The following is a 24,417-nucleotide window of genomic DNA, read 5'->3' as shown; positions in this document are numbered from 1 at the left end:
GCTTGTTGGCCTTTGGTAGCCATCCCAATGTTGACTGTCCAAAAACCCTGTTGGCCGAGAGAGTGGGGATGTAATTTGGGCAAGACACTCTCCACTATAATCAAACTCTGGCCGAGATAGTTAGGACAGCAGTTACCTCTGTTCTGATGGTCATAGTCGGACACAGCCAACTGTCATACAAAATTGAGAGTAAACTGTTGTACATAGAATGGCATGTCTGTCAATAGGTGTGTGTGTGGTTCAAGTCAGTGTCACCTGAGGGTTTACAGGAAATGATACAGACAAACATGTGATTACAGGTGAGTGTTTCTTGTATGTATACATGGAATAGTGTGTTTTCAACACACATCATGTGATTAAATGTGAGTGTTACCTGTGTGTGTGTGTGTGTGTGTGTGTGTGTGTGTGTGTGCAGGTGAGCTCGCTGTGGTTCAAGCTGTACGTGTACTCCCTGACAGGATGTGGCCCCCCCTCCCTCCTCCTCGTCAAAGGCACCAAGCTGAAGAGGCTGCCTGACATATTCCAGGTAACCACGGCAACCAGATGCATGGGTCAGAGGGTGTTACATCAGCAGAGAGAGATGGCGTTGGTTTTGATGATAGTTCTCTGTGATGGGAGTTTTATATAGACATCGTTCGCTTCTGCTCTGCTGTCATCATGTTGGCTTGGGTGAAATATCTTTGCTTAGGTTAACTCACTCAGTACGGCCAGTCCTCTCTTCTCCTCTGCACAGACCCCTTGGATGTCCAGTGGGTGTCTGAATGACCCAACCTTTAGCTTCCGTCGTCAGAATTGTGGTATTCTCTGTCAACATTCACCTCTTCAGTATAAGAGCGTTCCGCTTGCAATATTTTGATGATGTTAATTGGGGTGAAACACTGTTAACGTCGTCCCTTCCGCCGTTCGTATGGAGAGAGTTAAATGTGGAATTCGAATGAAACACGTATCAAAGGGCCTTTCAGTATCAAGCACCTTCTGTCTGGAATTGTCTCCCTCTTTATCTCTGTCACTTACCACTGCTGTCCTGTTTCAAAACAAACTAGAAAATCCACCTGTTCAAACAGGTCTTTGGGTGTGATGAAGCATAGCTAATTGTCTGCATTCTTCCTCCTCTTACCCACCCCACTTTACCTTCTACTGAAATCATCATGTATTGTGTGTGTCTGTGTCTGTGGGTGTGTGTGTGTCTGTGGGTGTGTGAAGGGCATTTTGTATGTGTGTGTGATTGTTCATATCTGCAATTTGTCTTGGTGCATAGGTACATGTATGCACTGTTTTTTTTAATGTGCAGAAGTATGTTGTTATGCACTGTTGTGTATACATTGTTTTTTGTTAGACGCTTAGAGCTCATGTGTACATAGGATGTGGACGTATCACTTCTGATGTATGTCTGATTTATCTTTGTTTTATATTACTGATGCGACTAACTGTGTGAGCCAGTTGTTTAGTGAATTTAAGCTGCAGACAAGTTCTCCAGTCATCGTCGTCGTCTTCTTTTTTTTTACATCTTTTTTATCAGTGATGGTGACGTTCAGACAAACGTATGAAGTGCATTGATGACAGTTTTGATAAAAGAGACAAGATAAGAAAGGTCAAACTGCAATCGCTCTTCATTCTTCTTTTCAATCTTAATGTCAGCCGTTGGTGTGCAACCGTTACCAGTGTCTGCTGCATGTGACTGTACAGCGTTACGAGCGCCTGTTGGTGACGACGTGGGGTCACGATCCCGGGGTCATCGCTGCTTCCAACATCCTGCTGACCTTGAACGACGCCCTGGCACACTCCGCTGTCTTCGTGCAGGTCAGGGCAGGGCCTCCTCCTGTTGGGGGCCCACTGGCTTTCACAGCTGGTCACACTGTAACTGTAGTGCCACTTCACTGCTGCTTAGGACGGGCACAATAGCCGAATGGTTTTAAAACACTGGACTTTCGATCTGAGGGTCTTGGATTCTAATCTCGGTAACGGTGCCTGGAAGATAAAGGGTAGAGATTTTTCCGATCTCTCAGGTCAACATATATGCAGACATGCTTGTGCCTGAACCCCCTTCGTGTGTATGCGCAAGCAGAAGGTCAAATACACATGTTAAAGATCCTGTAATCCATGTCAGCGTTCTGTAGGTTATGGAAACAAAAATATACCCAGCATGCACACCCCCGAAAACGGAGTATGGCTGCCTACATGGCGGGGTAAAAATGCTCATACACGTAAAAGCCCAGTCATGTCCATATGAGTGAACACGGGAGTTGTAGCCCACAAACGAAGAAGACTGCTGCTTTGAAATGACATTGTGTGGATTTCTATGCTCATTACACAGTTGATCAGTCATGTTTCAAGGATCAAACAAATGAACTTTAGATCTGGTGTTGCATAAAAAGTTGGTATCTATGTGTGTATGTATGCATGCATTTTAGATGTTTGTTTATAATACATTAAAAAAAAAAGTACCTGTGTATATGTCTGTATGTATGCATTCTAGGTGTTTGTGTGTGGATGTGATGTAGTCATGCAAGTTTGCACACTTACGGATTTTTTTTTTTTTTTTCGTTTGTTTGTTTTTTGTTTCTTTTTAACAGCAGACTGTCAGAAGACTGCCTTATACAGTGCTTCAGTGTTGATCTGCTTGCAAAGTGATTGTCTGTGTGTCACCAGTAAGTGTTCGGATGTTTGTTTGATCTGTATGGATTGTGTGATGTGTCAACCTACCTGTGATGTGTAGTATGCTTCAGCATGATGTGATGTGAAGTACATGTTAATATTAGGTGATGTGTAGTACGTGTCAACATAAATGTGGTGTGTAGTAGTACATGGCAGCATGATGTGATGTGAAGTACATGTTAATATTAGGTGATGTGTAGTAACATGTCAACATAAATGTGATGTGTAGTAGTACATGTCAGCATGATGTGATGTGAAGTACATGTCAGCATGACTGTAATGTGTAGCACATGTCAGCATGACTGTAATGTGTAGCACATGTCAGCATGACTGTAATGTGTAGCACATGTCAGCATGACTGTAATGTGTAGCACATGTCAGCATGACTGTAATGTCTAGCACATGTCAATATTGTGTGATGTGTAGCACATGTCAATATTAGGTGTTTTGTAGAACATGTCAACATGACATGCCAACACGGTATTTTTACATGACATATCAGCATGATGTGATGTGTAGTACATGTCAACACAACATGTCAGCATGATGTAGAGTACATGTCAACACAACATGTCAGCATGATGTGTAGTACATGTCAGCATAACTGTGATGTGTAGCGCATGTCAACACAGCGTGTCAGCATGATGTGTTGTACATGTCAACACGACGTGTCAGCATGACATGATGTGCTGTGTTTTCAGGGCCATGGACTGTACACAGAGGGCACCACAGTGCACGTGTCCTTCCCACTGGACAAGATGGACAATGGTGAGTGGCCTTCGCTTTTCACACGTTTTCTTTGGCCTCCAGTTTCTGGCCCCCTCTGGTCAGTCACAGTCAGGTCCTGGGGTGTGTTCTGACCTCTCAGAAAGCCCACGGGCTGCTGCTAGCAACATGACAGTGTCTGCTTGGACATCCAGGCTGGCTCATTTTATGCTGTGCCAAGCGCGTTGGGTTACGCTGCTGGTCAGGCATCTGCTTTGCAAATGTGGTGTTGTGTATGTATGGATTTGTCTGAAGGCAGTGACACCCCCTTGAGTAGTTGAAGTGACGTGAACTGATGATGTGAGGGCGTTCAGTGCGGTGCAGAGGGCGTCTTGCTGTGAGGGCATTCAGTGCGGTACAGAGGGCGTCTTGCTGTGAGGGCAATCAGTGCGGTACAGAGGGCATTCAGTGCGGTACAGAGGGCGTCTTGCTGTGAGGGCAATCAGTGCGGTACAGAGGGCATTCAGTGCGGTGCAGAGGGCGTCTTGCTGTGAGGGCATTCAGTGCGGTACAGAGGGCATTCAGTGCGGTACAGAGGGCATTCAGTGCGGTACAGAGGGCGTCTTGCTGTGAGGGCATTCAGTGCGGTACAGAGGGCGTCTTGCTGTGAGGGCATTCAGTGCGGTACAGAGGGCATTCAGTGCGGTACAGAGGGCGTCTTGCTGTGAGGGCATTCAGTGCGGTACAGAGGGCGTCTTGCTGTGAGGGCATTCAGTGCGGTACAGAGGGCATTCAGTGCGGTACAGAGGGTGTCTTGCTGTGAGAGTTGAAGTTGAAGCTTTCATCAAGTTGTGGCGTTGTGTGCAATGGTGTTGCTGTATGTTGCAGACACGTACAGCAGTGTGAGAACAGTGTGACACACTGTGCAGTGTGGTACAGACATGTAGAACATTGTGGCTCCGGTGTGGTTTGTGATGTGTAACAGTTACAGACACATAGAACAGTATGACACAGTGCAGTGTGTGACAGACATAGAACAGTGTGACACAGTGCAGTGTGTGACAGACATGTAGAACAGTGTGACACAGTGTGCAGTGTGTGACAGACATAGAACAGTGTGACACAGTGTGCAGTGTGTGACAGACACATAGAACAGTGTGACACAGTGTGCAGTGTGTGACAGACATAGAACAGTGTGACACAGTGCGGTGTGTGACAGACATAGAACAGTGTGACACAGTGTGCAGTGTGTGACAGACATAGAACAGTGTGACACAGTGTGCAGTGTGTGACAGACATAGAACAGTGTGACACAGTGTGCAGTGTGTGACAGACATATAGAACAGTGTGACACAGTGCAGTGTGTGACAGACATGTAGAACAGTGTGACACAGTGCGGTGTGTGACAGACATAGAACAGTGTGACACAGTGTGCAGTGTGTGACAGACATAGAACAGTGTGACACAGCGCGGTGTGTGACAGACATAGAACAGTGTGACACAGTGTGCAGTGTGTGACAGACATAGAACAGTGTGACACAGTGTGCAGTGTGTGACAGACATGTAGAACAGTGTGACACAGTGCAGTGTGTGACAGACATAGAACAGTGTGACACAGTGTGCAGTGTGTGACAGACATAGAACAGTGTGACACAGTGCAGTGTGTGACAGACATAGAACAGTGTGACACAGTGCAGTGTGTGACAGACATGTAGAACAGTGTGACACAGTGTGCAGTGTGTGACAGACATAGAACAGTGTGACACAGTGCAGTGTGTGACAGACATAGAACAGTGTGACAGTGCAGTGTGTGACAGACATAGAACAGTGTGACAGTGCAGTGTGTGACAGACACATAGAACAGTGTGACACAATGCAGTGTGTGACAGACAGAACAGTGTGACATGATGTGATGTGTGACATGTTAAAGGCGATGTAGAACAGTGTGACTCAGTACAGTGTGTTAAAGACATGTAGAACAGTGTGACACAGTGTGGTATGTGATGTGTTAAAGGCATGTAGAACAGTGTGACACAGTGTGGTGTGTGACGTGTTAAAGGCATGTAGAACAGTGTGACACGCAGTGTGATGTGTGGCGGTGGTTGCAGGCACGTTCAGCGGGGGCCACTGGCAGTACCACCGCGCCGTGCAGCAGCTGTCGCAGCTCCTTGACCTGGAGCACTCGTGCGGCTTCCTCACCCTCCTCAACCCCCACCAGCCCCCGCCCTCCGACGACGAGGGGGACAACTCCTCCCCCTCCCCCTCGCACCAGCGCTTGTCTGCATCCGCGTCAGAGTCGGCGTCCATGGACGACATGTTGGTCAGCCCGGCCAACGGGATCAAGGACAAGGTGTCGGCCGACATGCTGGCGTCAGAGCTGGACGCCCTGCAAGAGGAAAGTGGTGGTGGGGGTGGTGGGGGTCAGCGGGACAAGATGGCGCTGGACCTGGGTGGGGCGGGGGAGGGTGGTGAGGGTGGCGGGCGAGGGGATGGGGGTGGTGGTCTGGAGGAGGACCAGTGGTGGCTGCTGGACGTGTGTTTCGGCATCCCCCTCTTCCACCCCCAGCTGAACAAGGACGTCTGCCACAAGGTTGTCTCCCTCAACCTCTTCAAGGAGGAAAGGTGAGGCATGGCTGTGGCCACTGCTGCTGCTCTCCTCTGTCCCTTCTGGTGGTGGTGTGTGTGTGTGTGTGTGTGTGTGTGTGTGTGTGTGTGTGTGTGTGTGTGAGTGTATGTGTGTGAGTGTGTGTGTGTGTGTGAGTGTGTGTGTGTGTGTGAGTGTATGTGTGTGAGTGTGTGTATGTGAGTGTGTGTGTGTGTGAGTGTGTGTGCGTGAGTGTGTGTGTATGTGTGTGAGTGTGTGTGTGTGTGTGTGTGAGTGAGTGTATGTGTGTGAGTGTGTGTGTGTGTGTGAGTGTGTGTGTGTGTGTGTGTGTGTGTGAGTGTGTGTATGTGAGTGTGTGTGTGTGAGTGTGTGTGTGTGTGTGTGTGTGTGTGTGTGTGAGTATGTGTGTGTGTGTGTGTGTGAGTGTATGTGTGTGAGTATTTCTTTACAAGAGTTACATGACACGTGTTACAGTTTACAAGAGTTGCTGCATTCCAGTCGCACCACATAACACGTGTTACAGTTTCTTTACAAGAGTTACATGACACGTGTTACAGTTTACAAGAGTTGCTGCATTCCAGTCGCACCACATGACACCTGTTACAGTTTCTTTACAAGAGTTACATGACACATGTTACAGTTTACAAGAGTTGCTGCATTCCAGTCGCACCACATAACACGTGTTACAGTTTCTTTACAAGAGTTACATGACACGTGTTACAGTTTACAAGAGTTGCTGCATTCCAGTCGCACCACATGACACCTGTTACAGTTTCTTTACAAGAGTTACATGACACATGTTACAGTTTACAAGAGTTGCTGTATTCCAGTCGCACCACATGACACGTGTTACAGTTTCTTTACAAGAGTTACATGACACGTGTTACAGTTTACAAGAGTTGCTGCATTCGAGTCGCACCACATGACACCTGTTACAGTTTCTTTACAAGAGTTACATGACACGTGTTACAGTTTACAAGAGTTGCTGCATTCCAGTCGCACCACATGACACATGTTACAGTTTGTTTACAAGAGTTACATGACACGTGTTACAGTTTACAAGAGTTGCTGCATTCGAGTCGCACCACATGACACCTGTTACAGTTTCTTTACAAGAGTTACATGACACGTGTTACAGTTTACAAGAGTTGCTGCATTCCAGTCGCACCACATGACACATGTTACAGTTTGTTTACAAGAGTTACATGACACGTGTTACAGTTTACAAGAGTTGCTGCATTCGAGTCGCACCACATGACACCTGTTACAGTTTCTTTACAAGAGTTACATGACACGTGTTACAGTTTACAAGAGTTGCTGCATTCCAGTCGCACCACATGACACATGTTACAGTTTGTTTACAAGAGTTACATGACACGTGTTACAGTTTACAAGAGTTGCTGCATTCGAGTCGCACCACATGACACCTGTTACAGTTTGTTTACAAGAGTTACATGACACGTGTTACAGTTTACAAGAGTTGCTGCATTCCAGTCGCACCACATGACACATGTTACAGTTTGTTTACAAGAGTTACATGACACGTGTTACAGTTTACAAGAGTTGCTGCATTCTAGTCGCACCCTGTCTTTGAAGCTGCTGGACTTCATCATGGAGTGGCAGGTAGGTGTCACATTGTACCACATCTCTCCACATCGTGTGCCACTTCTCTCCACATTGTTGGCCCACATCTCTCCACATCGTTGCCACATCTCTCCACATCATTGGCCACATCACATTGTATCACATCTCTCCACATCATGTGCCACATCACATTGTAGCACATCTCTCTGCATTGTGTGCCACATCACATTGTACCACATCTCCCCGCATTGTGTGCCACATCACATTGTACCACATCTCTCCACATTGTGTGTCACACCACATTGTACCACATCTCTCCACATTGTGTGCCACATCACATCGTACCAAATCTCTCCACCTTGTGTGCAACACCACATTGTACCACATTTATCTGCATTGTGTGCCAAACCACATTGTACCACATCTCTCCACATCATCGTGTGCCACTTCTCTTCCCATTGTACTACATCTCTCCACACTGTGCCACATTGTTACCGACATCTCCACATCATGTACCACATTTCTCCACATTGCGTGCCACATCTCTCCACATCATGTGCCATATCTGCACAGTATGTCACATCTCTCAACATTGTGTGTCACTTCTGTACCACACCTCTCCACATCACACCACATCTGTGCACATCACACCGCATCTCATCTTGCCACACTGTGCCACATTTCTCTGCATCACATTTCTGCACTATGCTACATCTCTCCACATCACACCACATATATCCACATCACACCACATATCTCACCACATTTCTCTGCACCACACCAAATCTCTCCACACCACACCACATCTGACGCATCTCTCCACATCACACCACATCTCATATCTCCTCACTGCGCCACATATCTCCAGATCATGTGCCACATCTCTCCACATCACACTACATCTCTCCTCTACACCACATCCACACCACACCACATTTCACCACACCACATTTCTCCACACCACATCTCACCACACATCTCTCCACACCACACATCTCTCCATCTCTACACACTACACCACATCTCTACACACCACACCACACCACATCTCTCCACACCACACCACATCTCTCCACACCACACCACATCTCTACTCAACACCACACCACATCTCCACACACCACACCACATCTCTCCTCCACATCTCACCACCACACCACATCTCTCCTCCACACCACACCACATCTCCACACACCACACCACACATCTCTCCACACCACACCACATCTCACCACACCACACCACATTGCTCCACACTACACCACACCACATCTCTCCACAGCACACCACATCTCTCCACACCACACCACATATCTCATCCACACCACACCACATCTATCCACACTACACATCTCTCCTCCACACCACATCACATCTGTCCACACCACACCACATATCTCCTCCACACCACACCACATCTATCCACACTACACATCTCTCCTCCACACCACATCACATCTGTCCACACCACACCACATCTGTCCACACACTACACCACATCTCTCCTCCACACCACACTACACCACATCTCTCCTCCACACCACACTACACCACATCTCTCCTCCACACCACACTACACCACATCTCTCCTGCACACTACACCACACCACACCTGACCCTGTGGTGACGGTGGCAGGTGACGTCGGCAGTGACAGACGTGGAGACGCACGGTTTGCCTCACAGCACGGAGGAGCACTGCACGCTGTACCCCACCGTCAACGTTCTCTTCAGCGACGGCAAGCTGCACAAGTGGACCAGTCTATGATGATGATGATGACGCATCTCTCTCTCTCTCTCTCTCGCTCTCTCTCTCCCTCTCTCTCTCTCAGCGCTGTACCCCACAGTCAACGTTCTCTTCAGTGAGAGCAAGCTGCACAAGTGGACCAGTCTATGATGATGATGATGACGCATCTCTCTCTCTCTCTCTCTCTCTCTCTCTCTCTCTCTCTCTCTCTCTCTCTCTCTCTCAGCGCTGTACCCCACAGTCAACGTTCTCTTCAGTGAGAGCAAGCTGCACAAGTGGACCAGTCTCTGACGGGCGATGATGACCTCTCTCTCTCTCTCTCTCTCTCAGCGCTGTACCCCACAGTCAATGTTCTCTTCAGTGAGAGCAAGCTGCACAAGTGGACCAGTCTCTGACGGGCGATGATGACCTCTCTCTCTCTCTCTCTCTCTCTCTCTCTCAGCGCTGTACCCCACAGTCAATGTTCTCTTCAGTGAGAGCAAGCTGCACAAGTGGACCAGTCTCTGACGGGCGATGATGACCTCTCTCTCTCTCTCTCTCTCTCTCTCAGCGCTGGTATCTGTTGCTGTGTGCCTCACACTACAGCCATTCCTGTCTGCACACTGCGCTTGTCTGTTGGTGTGGGGGTGGGGTTTTTGGTTTTGTGAGTGAGTGAGAGAGAGAGAGAGAGAGTGTGTGTGTGTGTAGTTTTGTGAGTGTTTGTGTATGTGAGAGAGAGTGAGTGAGTGTACATGTGTATGTGTATGTGTGTGTGTGTGTCAGTGAGAGAAAGAACAGTGGAAAGGTGAGTGTGCTGTGAGCCTTCACGCTCATCTCCAGCTCTTCGGTGTGGGCACAGTGCAGTTGTGTGAGAGAGAGAGAGAGAGTGTTGAGAGTGACAGCTGTTGGGTCAGGCGTGTCGCCTCTCTCACCCTGTCGGTCAGCGTCATCGCCATCAGTGGACGCTGTGCAGGACAGCACTGTTACGGTGACCAGCTGTGCGTCATTCTTCATGTTCTGTCGTCGTGGGCTCAACTGACTGACCAATCAATCTGTCACGGGGCATTGTCTGTGTGGACTGTGGTGATGATTATATGGGTCACCACCGGGTGCTGTTGTTGTTGTTGCTGTTGTGGTTATTGTTGCTGCTGTCGTTGTTGACACACTTAACATACCCAGTGTCAGACTCGGGGTGGGGTGGGGGGGGAGGTGTTATGGAACAAGAAAGCCTCATTTGTGCTGTGTACGTGTTATGTTGATGATGTGTGCCGATCTTCTGGGTGTGATTCTGGTCATCGCTTCAGGTCGGGGGTAGTTGTGTGATCACATGGGACATGGGTGTTGGTGGGGGCCATTGCATGGGTTGCACACTGTGTTGGTCAGTGGGGGGAGGGGTGCTGACCTGGGGAAGGTGGGGGTGGGGGGTTGGGGGTGGATAATTCCTGTCACTGACAGATTCTGTCTGCTTTTCCAGGCCCTTGTGCTTTTTTTTTGTTTTGTTTTGGTTTTTTCTCTAAATTCTCCACATACCTTTCTTGACTCTCAGCATGTTTATCCCCCACCCCCTTCTGAAAAATAGATGTATTAAAAAAAAAATTAAAAAAAAGAATTCCATCCATAGACGAAAAGAAAGAAATCCATGATCATTGCTGTACAGTGTGACCGGTTGTTGTGACCAAAGCACAATGTGCTGTGAGGGGTGGGAGGGGGGAGGGAAGGGTGGGGGTGAAGTGGGGCGGGGGGGGGGGGGGGTTAGTGGTCTGTGTATCCAGACAGGTGGGACAGTGTTTTACCTTCACCCTGCTAGGGGTCGGGGAGGTCAGGGTCACAGTGACCAGGTGCTCTGCTTGCTGTGGGGAAGGTTTGGAGAGAATAGTGTGTGACAGAAATGTACTCTGTGAGGTGGGCGGTGCTGGCAGTGGGGAGGGGGTGGGGGGGGGGGGGTAGGAAAAGAGATCTAACCCTCAGTCTGTTGATGCTTTTTTATTGTTTTGAACAGCAGACTTGTCTGTCAGTGTGTATGGAAAAACACAGACATGTCTTGATTGCATCTGCTCATGCCTTTTACTTTGCCTGTGAATGATTTATACCAACCCATTGCATCCACATAGGTTCACGTACCATGACTTGGGGTGTGCGGTCCACATTGTGATCAGATCTGACTGCATGAAGTGTTAAGGATGTAGTGATGTATGTGTGGTACACATTGTGTGATCAGATCTTACCGCATGATGTGTGATTGTGATGTGTTATGGATGTGGTGACGTGTGTGTGTGGTACACATTGTGTGATCAGATCTTACCGCATGATGTGTGAGTGTGATGTGTTATGGATGTGGTGACGTGTGTGTGTGGTACACATTGTGTGATCAGATCTTACCGCATGATGTGTGAGTGTGATGTGTTATGGATGTGGTGACGTGTGTGTGGTCCAGTCTCACCACAGGATGTGGGAATAGTGTACACGTGTGAAAATGAATAGTGATTGATGTGACGATGTGATGTGCTATGCGGTCCGCACGGTGATGAGATTTGATGATATGATGTGTCGGCTGTGTGGGTGACCAGCTTGTTGCTGGCTGACCTTCACCTTCACTGCTTCTGTCCATCTGTTTCATCCTTCCACTCCACCCCTCTCCCCACATCCCCTCCACCATCACCACCACCCCCATCACCACCACACCCATCACCATCACCACCACCACCGCCACCACCACCACCCCCATCAACACCAACATCACCATGACCACCACCACCACCATCATCCCCTTCACCACCACCATCACCACCATTACCAGCATCACCACCTGTCCTGGCTGATTCAGCTGTACCTCAAGTCATCCTTCAGATGTCTGGTCAACTTGCTGTCTGTCCACCCTTCTCTCCCCCCACCCTCCCACCCTCCCCATCCCCACCCCTCCTTTCATGTCTCTGCCTCCCTGACCATGACACAGCCTGCCGTTGTGGAGGTGGGTGGTGTGGGTAGCAGCATGGGACAGGATCTGAAAACCTTGTCAGTACTCTGGATTCATGCCTTAGTCAGACGTCTGCCTTTTTTTTTATTTGTTTGTTTGTTCGGTGCTGTAGAGTGTCATCTGCATGTTTTGATACCTGCTTGAAACTGGAGGTTTTGCTTGGGTTTTTATTTGGTGGGGGGGGGGGGCGGGGGGGTTAAAACTTTTGGTATAACAAAAGAAACAGCAACCCAGTATCTTGGTGGAATGTTTAAGGTGAACTACTGTGTTTTAATTGGGGTTGTTCTTTTTTTTTGTTGTCAGTTTGGGGCATGTGGACCAAGTGACAGTGTACAGACTGTGTCAGTGTATTCCATGATGCGTGTACCGACAATGTGTTGCCTGGTTTGTTCCATGATCAATAACTAAGCGCGTTGGGTAATGCCGCTGGTCAGACACCTGCTTAGCAGATATGGAGAAGCATTTATGGATTTGTGTGAATGCTGTGATGCCTCCTTGAGTGAACTCCATCATCATTGTGTCAGTGTATTCCATGATTTGTGTACTGACAATGTGTTGTCTGGTATATTCCATGATCGTTGTACAGACTGTGTCAGTGAATTCCATGATCATGTTGCATGCCTTGTCAGTGACTGTCAGTGTGAATCGGCATATTCCATGATCATTCCATTGTGTTCACAGCCAGGGGACCCATCGGGGCAGGGGTGGGGGTGGTAGAGCAGGAAGGAAATTGCACTGTATGGACAGCTGTACTGTTCTCCTGTATCAACAAGTTACAAGAATATGTTGTGTGTTTATATGCACAGAAGGTTTATCGTGACACACAAATGTGTATATAGCAGGAATGGTCCGTGCAATAAAGTCCCACATTGTGTGGGTTGACGATATGATGAACTCGCTGTGGACTTGGTGTTCTGAGGGGAACGAGAATGGCACAGCGGGACATTTCAAACTAACAGGTAGGGGGTGCATAGAACATTGAATGAAACTTACCTGGAGGTAGATGTTTCATTTCTATTACTGTGAAACTACTTTGAAGAAGGATGTAATGTTAGTGTGTCTGTTATGTCACAGACTTAGAGACAGACTTTTTCTTTTTTTAAAACAGCACGTTAAGTGCACTCTCCGTCTCAGCTATTTAGGCCAGCAGTAGTTCACATTGTTCGCTGTCTGTCGTGTCTCTCTCTAACACACACATGCTTACACACACACACACACACACACACACACACACACACACACACACACACACACACACACACACACACACACACATGTACATCCAATTTTTGATCTTGGAATATTTATAAGGAATCTATGTACATGATTGTAACAGTAGTATTGGTAAGGGGACAGGAAAGTTGTGGGTCTCTGAGCCTTTTTCGCATTTCTCATGACACACATATAAGTGAAACAAATGATGACATCAACAAATCATGGTCATGTGAACAGAAATACAGTGACAAGAGACACAGCCCACAGATGATATATGTTCAGACTTCAGTTTGCCTTTCATCCTTACTGGCCTTTGAGACATGCTTCTGCCTGTGTCCTGACACGGATGTCATGATCATCTGTGTACAGTGACGGTGTGTCACATCTATCACCTGTGTACAGCTTGCCAGGGAGTGACGTTGTGTGACGTGTATCATCTGTGTACAGTGATGGTGTGTGACATCTATCACCTGTGTACAGCTTGCTAGGGAGTGACGTTTGTGACGTGTATCATCTGTGTACAGTGATGGTGTGTGACATCTATCACCTGTGTACAGCTTGCTTGGGAGTGATGTTGTATGACGTGTATCATCTGTGTACAGTGATGGTGTGTCACATCTATCACCTGTGTACAGTTTGCTAGGGAGTGACGTTTGTGACGTGTATCATCTGTGTTCAGTGATGGTGTGTGACATCTATCACCTGTGTACAGCTTGCCAGGGAGTGACGTTTGTGACGTGTATCATCTGTGTACAGTGACGGTGTGTCACATCTATCACCTGTGTACAGCTTGCTAGGGAGTGACGTTTGTGACGTGTATCATCTGTGTACAGTGACGGTGTGTGACATCTATCACCTGTGTACAGCTTGCCAGGGAGTGACGTTGTGTGACGTGTATCATCTGTGTACAGTGATGGTGTGTCACATCTATCACCTGTGTACAGCTTGCCAGGGAGTGACGTTGTGTGACGTGTATCATCTGTGTACAGTGACGGTGTGTCACATCTATCACCTGTGTACAGCTTGCTAGGGAGTGACGTTGTGTGACGTGTATCATCTGTGTACAGTGATGGTGTGTCACATCTATCACCTGTGTACAGCTTGCTAGGGAGTGACGTTGTATGACGTGTATCATCTGTATACAGCTACAATGGATCAACATGTGCATGTCATATGTCATCTGTGGTTTTCTGTATACAGTTCTACCATGGACTGGCACTGCATGTCAGCTGTGTATGATTTTCTGTGTACATCTTGCCAAGGGTTGACACTGTATGTCATAAATGGTTTTCCATGTACAGTTTGCCAAGGATCAACATTGTCTGTCAAATGTGTATGATTTTGAGTGTGTAACTTACCATGGACAGGTAATGTAATTCAGACACGTAATATTACAGATGTGTGTGTACATATATATATATACATATATATATATATATATATCGAGAGAGAGAGAGAGAGATACATTGATATAAAATGGAAGAGAAGTGTATGATATTTTTGTGTATAACATGCATGTGACGGATGTGTACCATGCGTCAGCGATCTCTGGTACAGCAACAGCCGGGAGCGGTCTTTGTTCTTTATTCACGCGCGCTGCTGCCTGTCTGTCTGTCACTCTTTGTTCCCACCACCTCCTCCACCTCCTTCCCCCAGCCCCCTCCGGCCACCCCACCCCACCCCCCGCCACCTCCCATATACCATGTGACTGTGATGGTGGTGTGTGGTCCAAGTCCTGTTTGCACTGTTCATGACTGTGGCACATTACGTTTCCCACTTTGTGTTGTGCGCTGGAAGTCCTGCCTCTTTCTGTTGTACACTTCATCACGGACATTGTGTTATGTGGTGAAAACCATGCCAGTGTTGCTGACTGTTGCACATTACGGACATTGTGTTATGTGGTGAAAGCCATACCAGTGTTGCTGACTGTTGCACATTACGGACATTGTGTTATGTGGTGAAAGCCATGCCAGTGTTGCTGACTGTTGCACATTACGGACATTGTGTTATGTGGTGAAAGTCACACCACTGTTACTGACTGTTGCACATTACGGACATTGTGTTATGTGGTGAAAGTCACACCACTGTTACTGACTGTTGCACATTACGGACATTGTGTTATGTGGTGAAAGTCACACCACTGTTACTGACTGTTGCACCACTGTTACTGATTGTTGCACATTACAGACATTGTGTTATATGGTGAAAGTCATACCAGTGTTGCTGACTGTTGCACATTACGGACATTGTGTTATGTGGTGAAAGTCTGAAAGTCATACAACCATTACTGACTGTTGCACATTACGGACATTGTGTTGTGTGTGTAGTCATACTACTGTTGCACCACTGTCACTGACTGTTCACATTATGGACATTGTGTCATATGATGAAAATCATACCACTGTTACTGAGCTGAGCACATTACATTGCAGATGATGTGTAAGTCATGAAAGTTGTACTTGTGTCCACAGTTGTTGCACATTACATTACATTGTTTTACCAGTATTGGTGACAGTGGACACTAAATGTAGATAAGTACAGTACAAATTGTATGGCATGAAGGTGATGAAGAAAAGTATATTGAAGTAGATTACTAGAAATAGGAAAGAGTGGATGAATTAACAATGTAACAGTGCCAGCGGAGGAGATATGGATATGGGTTTTTAGTTCTGATATTTATTTAATTTGCGTTGATGAGGTCTTGTATGAAAATAAAACATACAACAATTTTTTTATGGCGCGAGCAGTTTGTGTGTGAAGTGCGTGTGTATGTAGTTTGTGTTTTAGAGCTCTGTGTGTTTGTGTGTGTGTGTGTGTGTGTGTGTGCATGCGTGTGTGTGTGCAGCAAAGCTAGCCAGCAGCCAGGGCTGAAAACGACTGGTGGCAAGTGCGCATTTTGCAAAACACACCAGACTCGCCACAAAGTTAATCATTGCCACAGAGCCTAAAGGATACAAACATTATTGACCTACCACTGAACACCACCAAAGTGACTCAGCAGCAGTGCAGGTCTCCTCTGGTGTGTGGCCTCCTGGCGACCTAACATCGATGGCACCCTGTGGACTGCCGACGCTGGAACTGCGACGGACGACCCCGGGTGTGGCTGTGTATGGGGGAATCTAAATGAGCGGCGTGGGAGTAATGCCACTGAAACGGTGCAGATGATGGGGCAGCCAAAAGAAAAAAAAAAAAAAAAAAAAAAACATTATTGACCTGTACACTAAAGTTACAAAGGTCAAAGACACACACACACACACTCTCTCTCTCTCTCTCTGAGTTCATAATTATCAATGACAATACATCGCTTCCTGTTGTACAAAACCCATGTGTTACCTCCCAGAGAAATCTTGCTATGTACATTTATTACACTTTAAAATTTAGAGACAAATTTACATAATGAATGTATTAGTATAACTATAAACATGATGAGTATGAACATGCTATGTATTTTTCGTCCAGTTATCGGTTACTCACGTACAATACAGCTTTTTTTCTTTTTTTTTCTTTTTTGTGTGTGTGTGTGAGTGTTTGTTTTTGTTTGTTTGTGGTTTTTTTGGTTTTTTTGCCCCATTTATCCCCCACCCCTTTGTGTATGGGCTGGTGGCCTTCACAATTAAACCTGTGGCAGTGTCAGTGTCAGTGTCTCTCTCTGATAGAGAGAACTTCACAAGATAAACTTGTGCGAGTTTTGCATGATTTCAATATGTGCAAAGACCAATGTTGGAGAAAGTGAGAGGGGAGAGGGGGGACTTCTGAAAAGGAATGCTGGGCTTGCACACACACACACACACACACACACACACACACACACACACACACACACAGCTTCATAACTTGATAATCATTGGGCACTCATACTGTGATGTGTTCCATTTTGTGCCTGTGACATGTATGATGACAATTTTTGGTTTTGTGTGCCGGTATAATTTTCTGTAGTGTATGTGATTCTATGTTCAGGTCAGTCTTTATAATCTGATCAATACATATGAAAAATTAACGAAATGGTCGGTGTCAAAGGAATGATACAGATTTACAAGCATGGTTTATTTTCCAGGAGTTTATTTGTTTTTGTTTGTTTTTTTCAAGGTCTGCAGAAACAACAGACACAGTGACGGAATCTGTCAGACGTTGGACTTCCGATCCAGTGTTCATCAGGGATCAGGGGAGTGTGTCTAATGTGTGTGTGTGAGGAGCAGTGTGTTGTTTGACGTGTGAGGGAGTGTGTCTAATGTGTGTGTGTGAGGAGCAGTGTGTTGTTTGACGTGTGAGGGAGTGTGTCTAATGTGTGTGTGTGTGTGTGAGGAGCAGTGTGTTGTTTGACGTGTGAGGGAGTGTGTCTAATGTGTGTGTGTGTGTGTGTGAGGAGCAGTGTGTTGTTTGACGTGTGAGGGAGTGTGTCTAATGTGTGTGTGAGGAGCAATGTGTTGTTTGACGCGTGAGGGAGTGTGTCTAATGTGTGTGTGTGAGGAGCAGTGTGTTGTTTGACGTGTGAGGGAGTGTGTCTAATGTGTGTGTGTGTGTGTGAGGAGCAGTGTGTTGTTTGACGTGTGAGGGAGTGTGTCTAATGTGTGTGTGTGAGGAGCAGTGTGTTGTTTGACGTGTGAGGGAGTGTGTCTAATGTGTGTGTGAGGAGCAGTGTGTTGTTTGACGTGTGAGGGAGTGTGTCTAATGTGTGTGTGAGGAGCAGTGTGTTGTTTGACGTGTGAGGGAGTGTGTCTAATGTGTGTGTATGAGGAGCAGTGTGTTGTTTGACGTGTGAGGGAGTGTGTCTAATGTGTGTGTGAGGAGCAATGTGTTGTTTGACGTGTGAGGGAGTGTGTCTGATGTGTGTGTGTGAGGAGCAGTGTGTTGTTTGACGTGTGAGGGAGTGTGTCTAATGTGTGTGTGAGGAGCAGTGTGTTGTTTGACGTGTGAGGGAGTGTGTCTAATGTGTGTGTGAGGAGCAATGTGTTGTTTGACGTGTGAGGGAGTGTATCTAATGTGTGTGTGTGAGGAGCAGTGTGTTGTTTGACGTGTGAGGGAGAATGTCCAGTGTGTGTGAGAAACAATGTCTTGTTTGACGTGTGAGGGAATGTGTCTAGTGTGTGTGAAAAACAATGTCTTTGACAGGTGAGGGAGTGTGTCTAGTGTGTGTGAAAAACAATGTCTTTGACAGGTGAGGGAATGTGTCTAGTGTGTGTGAAAAACAATGTCTTGTTTGACGTGTGAGGGAATGTGTCTAGTGTGTGTGATAAACAATGTCTTGTTTGACGTGTGAGGGAATGTGTCTAGTATGTGTGAAAAACAATGTCTCTGACACGTGAGGGAGTGTGTCTAGTGTGTGTGAAAAACAACGTCTTGTTTGACGTGTGAGGGAGTGTGTCCAGTGTGTGTGAGAAACAACGTCTTGTTTGACGTGTGAGGGAGTGTGTCCAGTGTGTGTGAGAAACAATGTCTTGTTTGACGTGTGAGGGAGTGTGTCCAGTGTGTGTGAGAAACAATGTCTTGTTTGACGTGTGAGGGAGTGTGTCCAGTGTGTGTGAGAAACAATGTCTTGTTTGACGTGTGAGGGAGTGTGTCCAGTGTGTGTGTGAGAAACAACGTCTTGTTTGACGTGTGAGGGAGTGTGTCCAGTGTGTGTGAGAAACAATGTCTTGTTTGACGTGTGAGGGAGTGTGTCCAGTGTGTGTGAGAAACAATGTCTTGTTTGACGTGTGAAGGAGTGTGTCCAGTGTGTGTGAGAAACAATGTCTTGTTTGACGTGTGAGGGAGTGTGTCCAGTGTGTGTGTGAGAAACAACGTCTTGTTTGACGTGTGAGGGAGTGTGTCCAGTGTGTGTGAAAAACAATGTCTTGTTTGACGTGTGAGGGAGTGTGTCCAGTGTGTGTGAGAAACAACGTCTTGTTTGACGTGTGAGGGAGTGTGTCTAGCGTCTTGAAGACCTTGTCAAGCAGAGCATGCTTCAGGAGGGGAGACAACCAGTCGTCACGAAGGGCAATGTCAGGACTGCAGGGTGGGTTGGGGCAAACTTGTGCTCTTGTCAATTACCTCCGCTTTATGGGTACATGTGTATGCGCACGCGCACGTATGTGTGTGTATGCGTGTGTGCATCTGTATGTGTATGTTTCTGTGTCAAAGTTTTAAAGTATAAAAATTCAGAATCATTTAATTCGAAAACCTGATTTGGGGACATGTGTGTTTGTGTGTGTATATGCGGTTTTTTTTTGTTGGATTTTGTTTTTGTTTGTTTTTTGTTTTGTTGTTGTTGTTGTTTTCTTTTGTTTTTTGTTTGTTGTTGTTGTTGTTGTTTGTTGTTTTTATGTTTGTTTGTGTGTGTGTGTGTGTGTGTGTGTGTGTGTGTGTGTGTGTGTGTGTGTGTGTGTGTTGTGCGCATGAGAGCATGGATGGACGTGCATACAGGTGATGGCGCATTCATGTGTGTGGCGGGGAAGGGGGTGAAGATGGGAGAGGGGGCATTTTTGTTTGTGCAGAAGAGGGGAGAGAGAAAGTGGTTCTCAAACTTAACTTTAATAATGCAAAGAGAGAGAAGGGTGGGAGGGGGAGGCTGAGGGAGGGGAGGGGGGGGGGGTAGAAAGGTGGCGCTACGCCCAGTGGCAACACCTTATTTTTGCAAGGCACAGTACTCTCACCATTTCTGTTCACCTGGTAAAGATGAATGCAGAAATTTGACCAATTCGTCTCCACTAGTCAAGTTTGCAGATGATTCAGGACTGGCAGGATAATTACTGATGGCGAAGACATCAAGTTGACAGCCAATACGAAATTGACAGATTTGTGAACTGGTGTGAAGAAAATTACCTTGAACTGAAAGTTGGCGAAACGAAAGATATTGCAATTGACTTCAGAAAAAAAAAATCATGCTTAAGTAAAAATTATCATAAAATTTTAAGTGGTTGAACTTGTAGACTCATACAGATACCTTGATGTTATAACTGACAAATAGCTTTATATATATATATATATATATATATATATATATATATATATATATATATATATATATATATATATATATATAAGAAGTCTTTTGATGTGTGCAAGCAGAAGCTCCAAATGTTTTACAATCTGTTGTCGGCAGTGTTTTAACTTTTGCGCCATGTGCTGGGGTGTAAACTAAACCAAGCATGTCGTCAAAGACAGGTTGGAAAAAGCCGTGAGGAAAGCGGGTGGGGCTGAGGGTAAAAAGACAATACACTTCTAGCTGCATGCACAGCAGAAGACTAACTGACAGACCAATGACAATTTGAACAGACGAAACACACCCACTACACGACAACATCGACAGCAGTCAGAGAGAAGTGGCAAGTTCTGAGCTCAACGCGCAAGATCTGGTTTCATGAATTCATTCATTCCAACAGCCATTCGCGCACACAACCCAAGCATGCAACACACTTGCTCATTGGACTGTGACAACAGACACCCGAATTTCCCCAGCAGATGAGTGAATGTGGGACTGTGGAGCTGAGCTCAGGCACGTATGGGAAGCAGGGTGCGGGAGGTGTTGGGCGATTGAGGGGGCGGGGGGTACACGGCAAGCGTTATTGTGAGTGTTGTGGGTTGTTGGGTTTTTTTTTTTTTTTTTTTTTTTTGGTTGTTGTTGTTGTTTTGTTTGTTTGTTTTGTTCTGTTTTTAAATTACAATTATTTGCTCTCTTTTTTAATTACCGGCGTGATATATGGTGTGTGTGTGTGTGTGTGTGGGCTTATTAGGCAATCGACAGCTATTGTTGGTTCTTATTTGACTGGTTTCAACCTCTTTTTACAGTGCGCATGATCATTTATGTTTGTGTTTACAATGAGCCTGTGACTGCACAAGTTAATTTGTGTGGATTAATAGGTGGTTTTTTTATTGATTGATTGATTGGTTTGAAAGAGCTACCACAACACACACACACACACACACACACACACACATACGGACACACACACATACACACACGGACGCGCGCGCGCACACACACACACACGGACGCGCGCGCGCGCGCGCACACACACACACACACACACACACACTCACACACACCAAGAGTCACGCCACATTTAATAATTTTGCGATCCATTTTATTGACCAAGCAGTCCTGACAAACTACAGACACAGCGACGGTCAGACTGACATCAACGTCTTCAGCGACTGTGCCGCACACACCCACACCTCACGGGTGGGGAAAGGAAGAGGGGGTGGGTGTGCGGGGCAGGGGAAGGGAGGATTAGTACTCGTCCTCCTCCTCCTCACCCTCACCCTCCACGGAGTCGACGCCCACCTCCTCGTAGTCCTTCTCCAGGGCAGCCAGATCCTCACGGGCCTCGGAGAACTCGCCCTCCTCCATGCCCTCACCCACGTACCAGTGGACGAAGGCACGCTTGGCGTACATCAGATCGAACTTGTGGTCCAGACGGGCCCAGGCCTCAGCGATGGCCGTGGTGTTGCTGAGCATGCACACGGCGCGCTGCACCTTGGCCAGGTCCCCCCCAGGAACCACTGTGGGGGGCTGGTAGTTGATGCCCACCTGTACACACACACACACACACACACACACACACACACACGTACGCAAGCACGCACACATACACGCATTCACACACGCATGTACACACCCACACACACACGCAAGCATGCACGCACGCACAGAGAAACAAGCACACCTTTAGCATTGTGCTGCATTATATCTGCTTACGTTTTCTAATCTATTTATTAGTCATTCATTAATCTAATGATGTATCCATTTATTTCTTTATGCTTTTTCCCCCTCAAGGCCTGACAAAGCGCGTTGGGTTGTGCTGCTGGTCAGGCATCTGCTAGGCAGATGTGGCGTAGTGTATATGATTTGTCTGAACACAGTGACGCCTCCTTGAGAGACTGAACAGAGCTGAACTACATCAGTGTAAACTGAACAGGAGAGGGGCACAAGTTGAGGCTCACCTGATCACGCATGAACGCGCGCACACAGAGGCGCTGACAAGCACGCAGATGTACACGTACACATGTACGCACATTTCATTTATCCTTGACAAGTCATGACATGCGTGTCAACTGAATTCATTTACTGATATCAGAGCTTGTGTGAGCCCTCTCTCGCCACCCAGTCCTAACACAGTGTCTGCGGCTCACCCCTCCACCCCTTCCCCGCCTATTCACCACAGCTCCAATACCCCATTCGTTGAATGCCCTTCCCTCAAATGTATCTGCCTCTCCCCCATTGACTCATAGATTCCAGTATAAAAGCCGTGGCTTATAATTATGAATCCGTGGCCTGTCAAATGTATGGTGGTGTCAGAGCCAGAAACAAGGTCAGATAATATAAACCCTATCTACCAACTGTGATCGAGGGCAATGTGCAATCACTCAGAAACAAAACAGACGAACTTTCGGCCAACATTTTATCCTGCTCCGATTTTAAAACGTGTAGTTTCATGTGTTTTACAGAAACGTGGCTAAACAGTTTTATTGCTGATGAACAAGTGTCTTTAGATGGTTTTAGTTTATTCAGGGGGAATAGGACTGAGGATGCGGGGAAGAAGGGGGGAGGTGGGGTGTGTGTTTTTATCAACAAACAATGGTGTCACCCAAACAATATCACTGTCACACACAAGGAATGCTCACCTGTGTTAGAGTTCATGACCCTTGGAATCAGGCCATACTACTTGCCACGGGAATTTTCTCACGTGCAACTGACAGTTGTGTATATTCACCCCAAAGCCAGTGCGAGTGAAGCAGAGAACGCAATTGCCAGCCACGTACACGATCTTGAGGCATGTGTGTGTGTGTGTGTGTGCGTGCGTGCGTGCATGTCATTTTTAGTAATCTATCCCCTTTTTTTGTTGGATGTTTTCATTTGTTAATATTGTTGTGCAGTACCCTATTGTCTTAACATGAGTATGTGTGTGTGTGTGGGGGGGGGGGGATTGGTATATCGTCAGCTATTGGGAATTTTTATTTGACTAGTTTTAATCTCTTCTTATGTTGCGCATGATTTTATGCCAGTGTTTACAATGAGCCTGTGATTGCACAACTTAATTTCCATGTGGATTAATAAAGTGTTTTTGATTTATTGATTTGATTTTGTATCGGCCTCTCCCCATGGACATAAATAGATTCTAGTAATAAGTCCTTCGCCTTCTATTCATGAGACCGTGGCCTGTCAACTACCCCCACCCCCTGCACCTCTCCATGCTCCCTCCCACCCCCACACCCCCACCCCTGACACCCCCTGTTCCCAGCAGAGAGACACTGACCTTGAATCCAGTGGGGCACCAGTCCACGAACTGGATGGTTCGCTTGGTCTTGATGGTGGCGATGGCGGCGTTGACGTCCTTGGGCACAATGTCCCCACGGAACAGCACGCAGCAAGCCATGTACTTGCCGTGGCGGGGGTCGCACTTCACCATCTGGTTGGCCGGCTCGAAGCAGGCGTTGGTGATCTCAGCCACGGACAGCTGCTCGTGGTAGGCCTTCTCGGCGGAGATGACGGGGGCGTAGGTGGCCAGGGGGAAGTGGATACGGGGGTAGGGCACCAGGTTGGTCTGGAACTCCGTCAGATCCACGTTCAGGGCGCCGTCAAAGCGCAGAGAGGCGGTGATGGAGGAGACGATCTGGCCGATCAGACGGTTGAGGTTGGTGTAGGTGGGACGCTCGATGTCCAGGTTGCGGCGGCAGATGTCGTAGATGGCCTCGTTGTCCACCATGAAGGCGCAGTCCGAGTGCTCCAGGGTGGTGTGGGTGGTCAGGATGGAGTTGTAGGGCTCCACCACTGCTGTGGACACCTGTCACAGCACACAGTCATAGTAATGATGGTAATGATGATGGTGGACCACCCAGCATACCCTTATTCCACCACATCCACCCACCCCCACACCTCCACATCCCCACCCATCACACCCCCGACACCCAGCCACCACAAACCCACATGCCCACACCCCACACCCACATCCCCAACACCACCACCCCACCCACCTGAGG

The 24,417-nt window shown here is 47.1% G+C and overlaps 2 protein-coding genes across 2 annotated transcripts in view; one reads left to right on the top strand and one right to left on the bottom strand.

The window, feature by feature from the left end:
• The window catches only part of LOC143294886 (protein FAM91A1-like), a 51,990-nt gene extending 41,107 nt beyond the window's left edge, over positions 1-10,883 (top strand). The window contains exons 16-21 of the mRNA XM_076606407.1: positions 416-526; positions 1,687-1,800; positions 3,357-3,423; positions 5,469-5,982; positions 7,519-7,588; positions 9,186-10,883. Of these exons, the coding sequence (XP_076462522.1) occupies positions 416-526; positions 1,687-1,800; positions 3,357-3,423; positions 5,469-5,982; positions 7,519-7,588; positions 9,186-9,314 (1,005 nt within the window). The 3' untranslated portion in view covers positions 9,315-10,883. The remainder of the gene's footprint in view (positions 1-415; positions 527-1,686; positions 1,801-3,356; positions 3,424-5,468; positions 5,983-7,518; positions 7,589-9,185) is intronic.
• A 10,616-nt stretch (positions 10,884-21,499) lies between these two features.
• The window catches only part of LOC143294888 (tubulin alpha-1A chain-like), a 6,315-nt gene continuing 3,397 nt past the window's right edge, over positions 21,500-24,417 (bottom strand). Inside the window, exons 3-5 of the mRNA XM_076606408.1 lie at positions 24,412-24,417; positions 23,694-24,221; positions 21,500-21,967 (exon numbers count right to left, since the gene is read on the bottom strand). The exon at positions 24,412-24,417 is cut by the window's right edge and continues 296 nt beyond it. Of these exons, the coding sequence (XP_076462523.1) occupies positions 21,668-21,967; positions 23,694-24,221; positions 24,412-24,417 (834 nt within the window). The 3' untranslated portion in view covers positions 21,500-21,667. The remainder of the gene's footprint in view (positions 21,968-23,693; positions 24,222-24,411) is intronic.

This window comes from Babylonia areolata, chromosome 20 (genome assembly GCF_041734735.1).
Source record: "Babylonia areolata isolate BAREFJ2019XMU chromosome 20, ASM4173473v1, whole genome shotgun sequence".
Lineage (NCBI taxonomy): Eukaryota > Metazoa > Mollusca > Gastropoda > Neogastropoda > Buccinidae > Babylonia > Babylonia areolata.
This window is presented reverse-complemented; position numbering and strand designations above follow the sequence as displayed.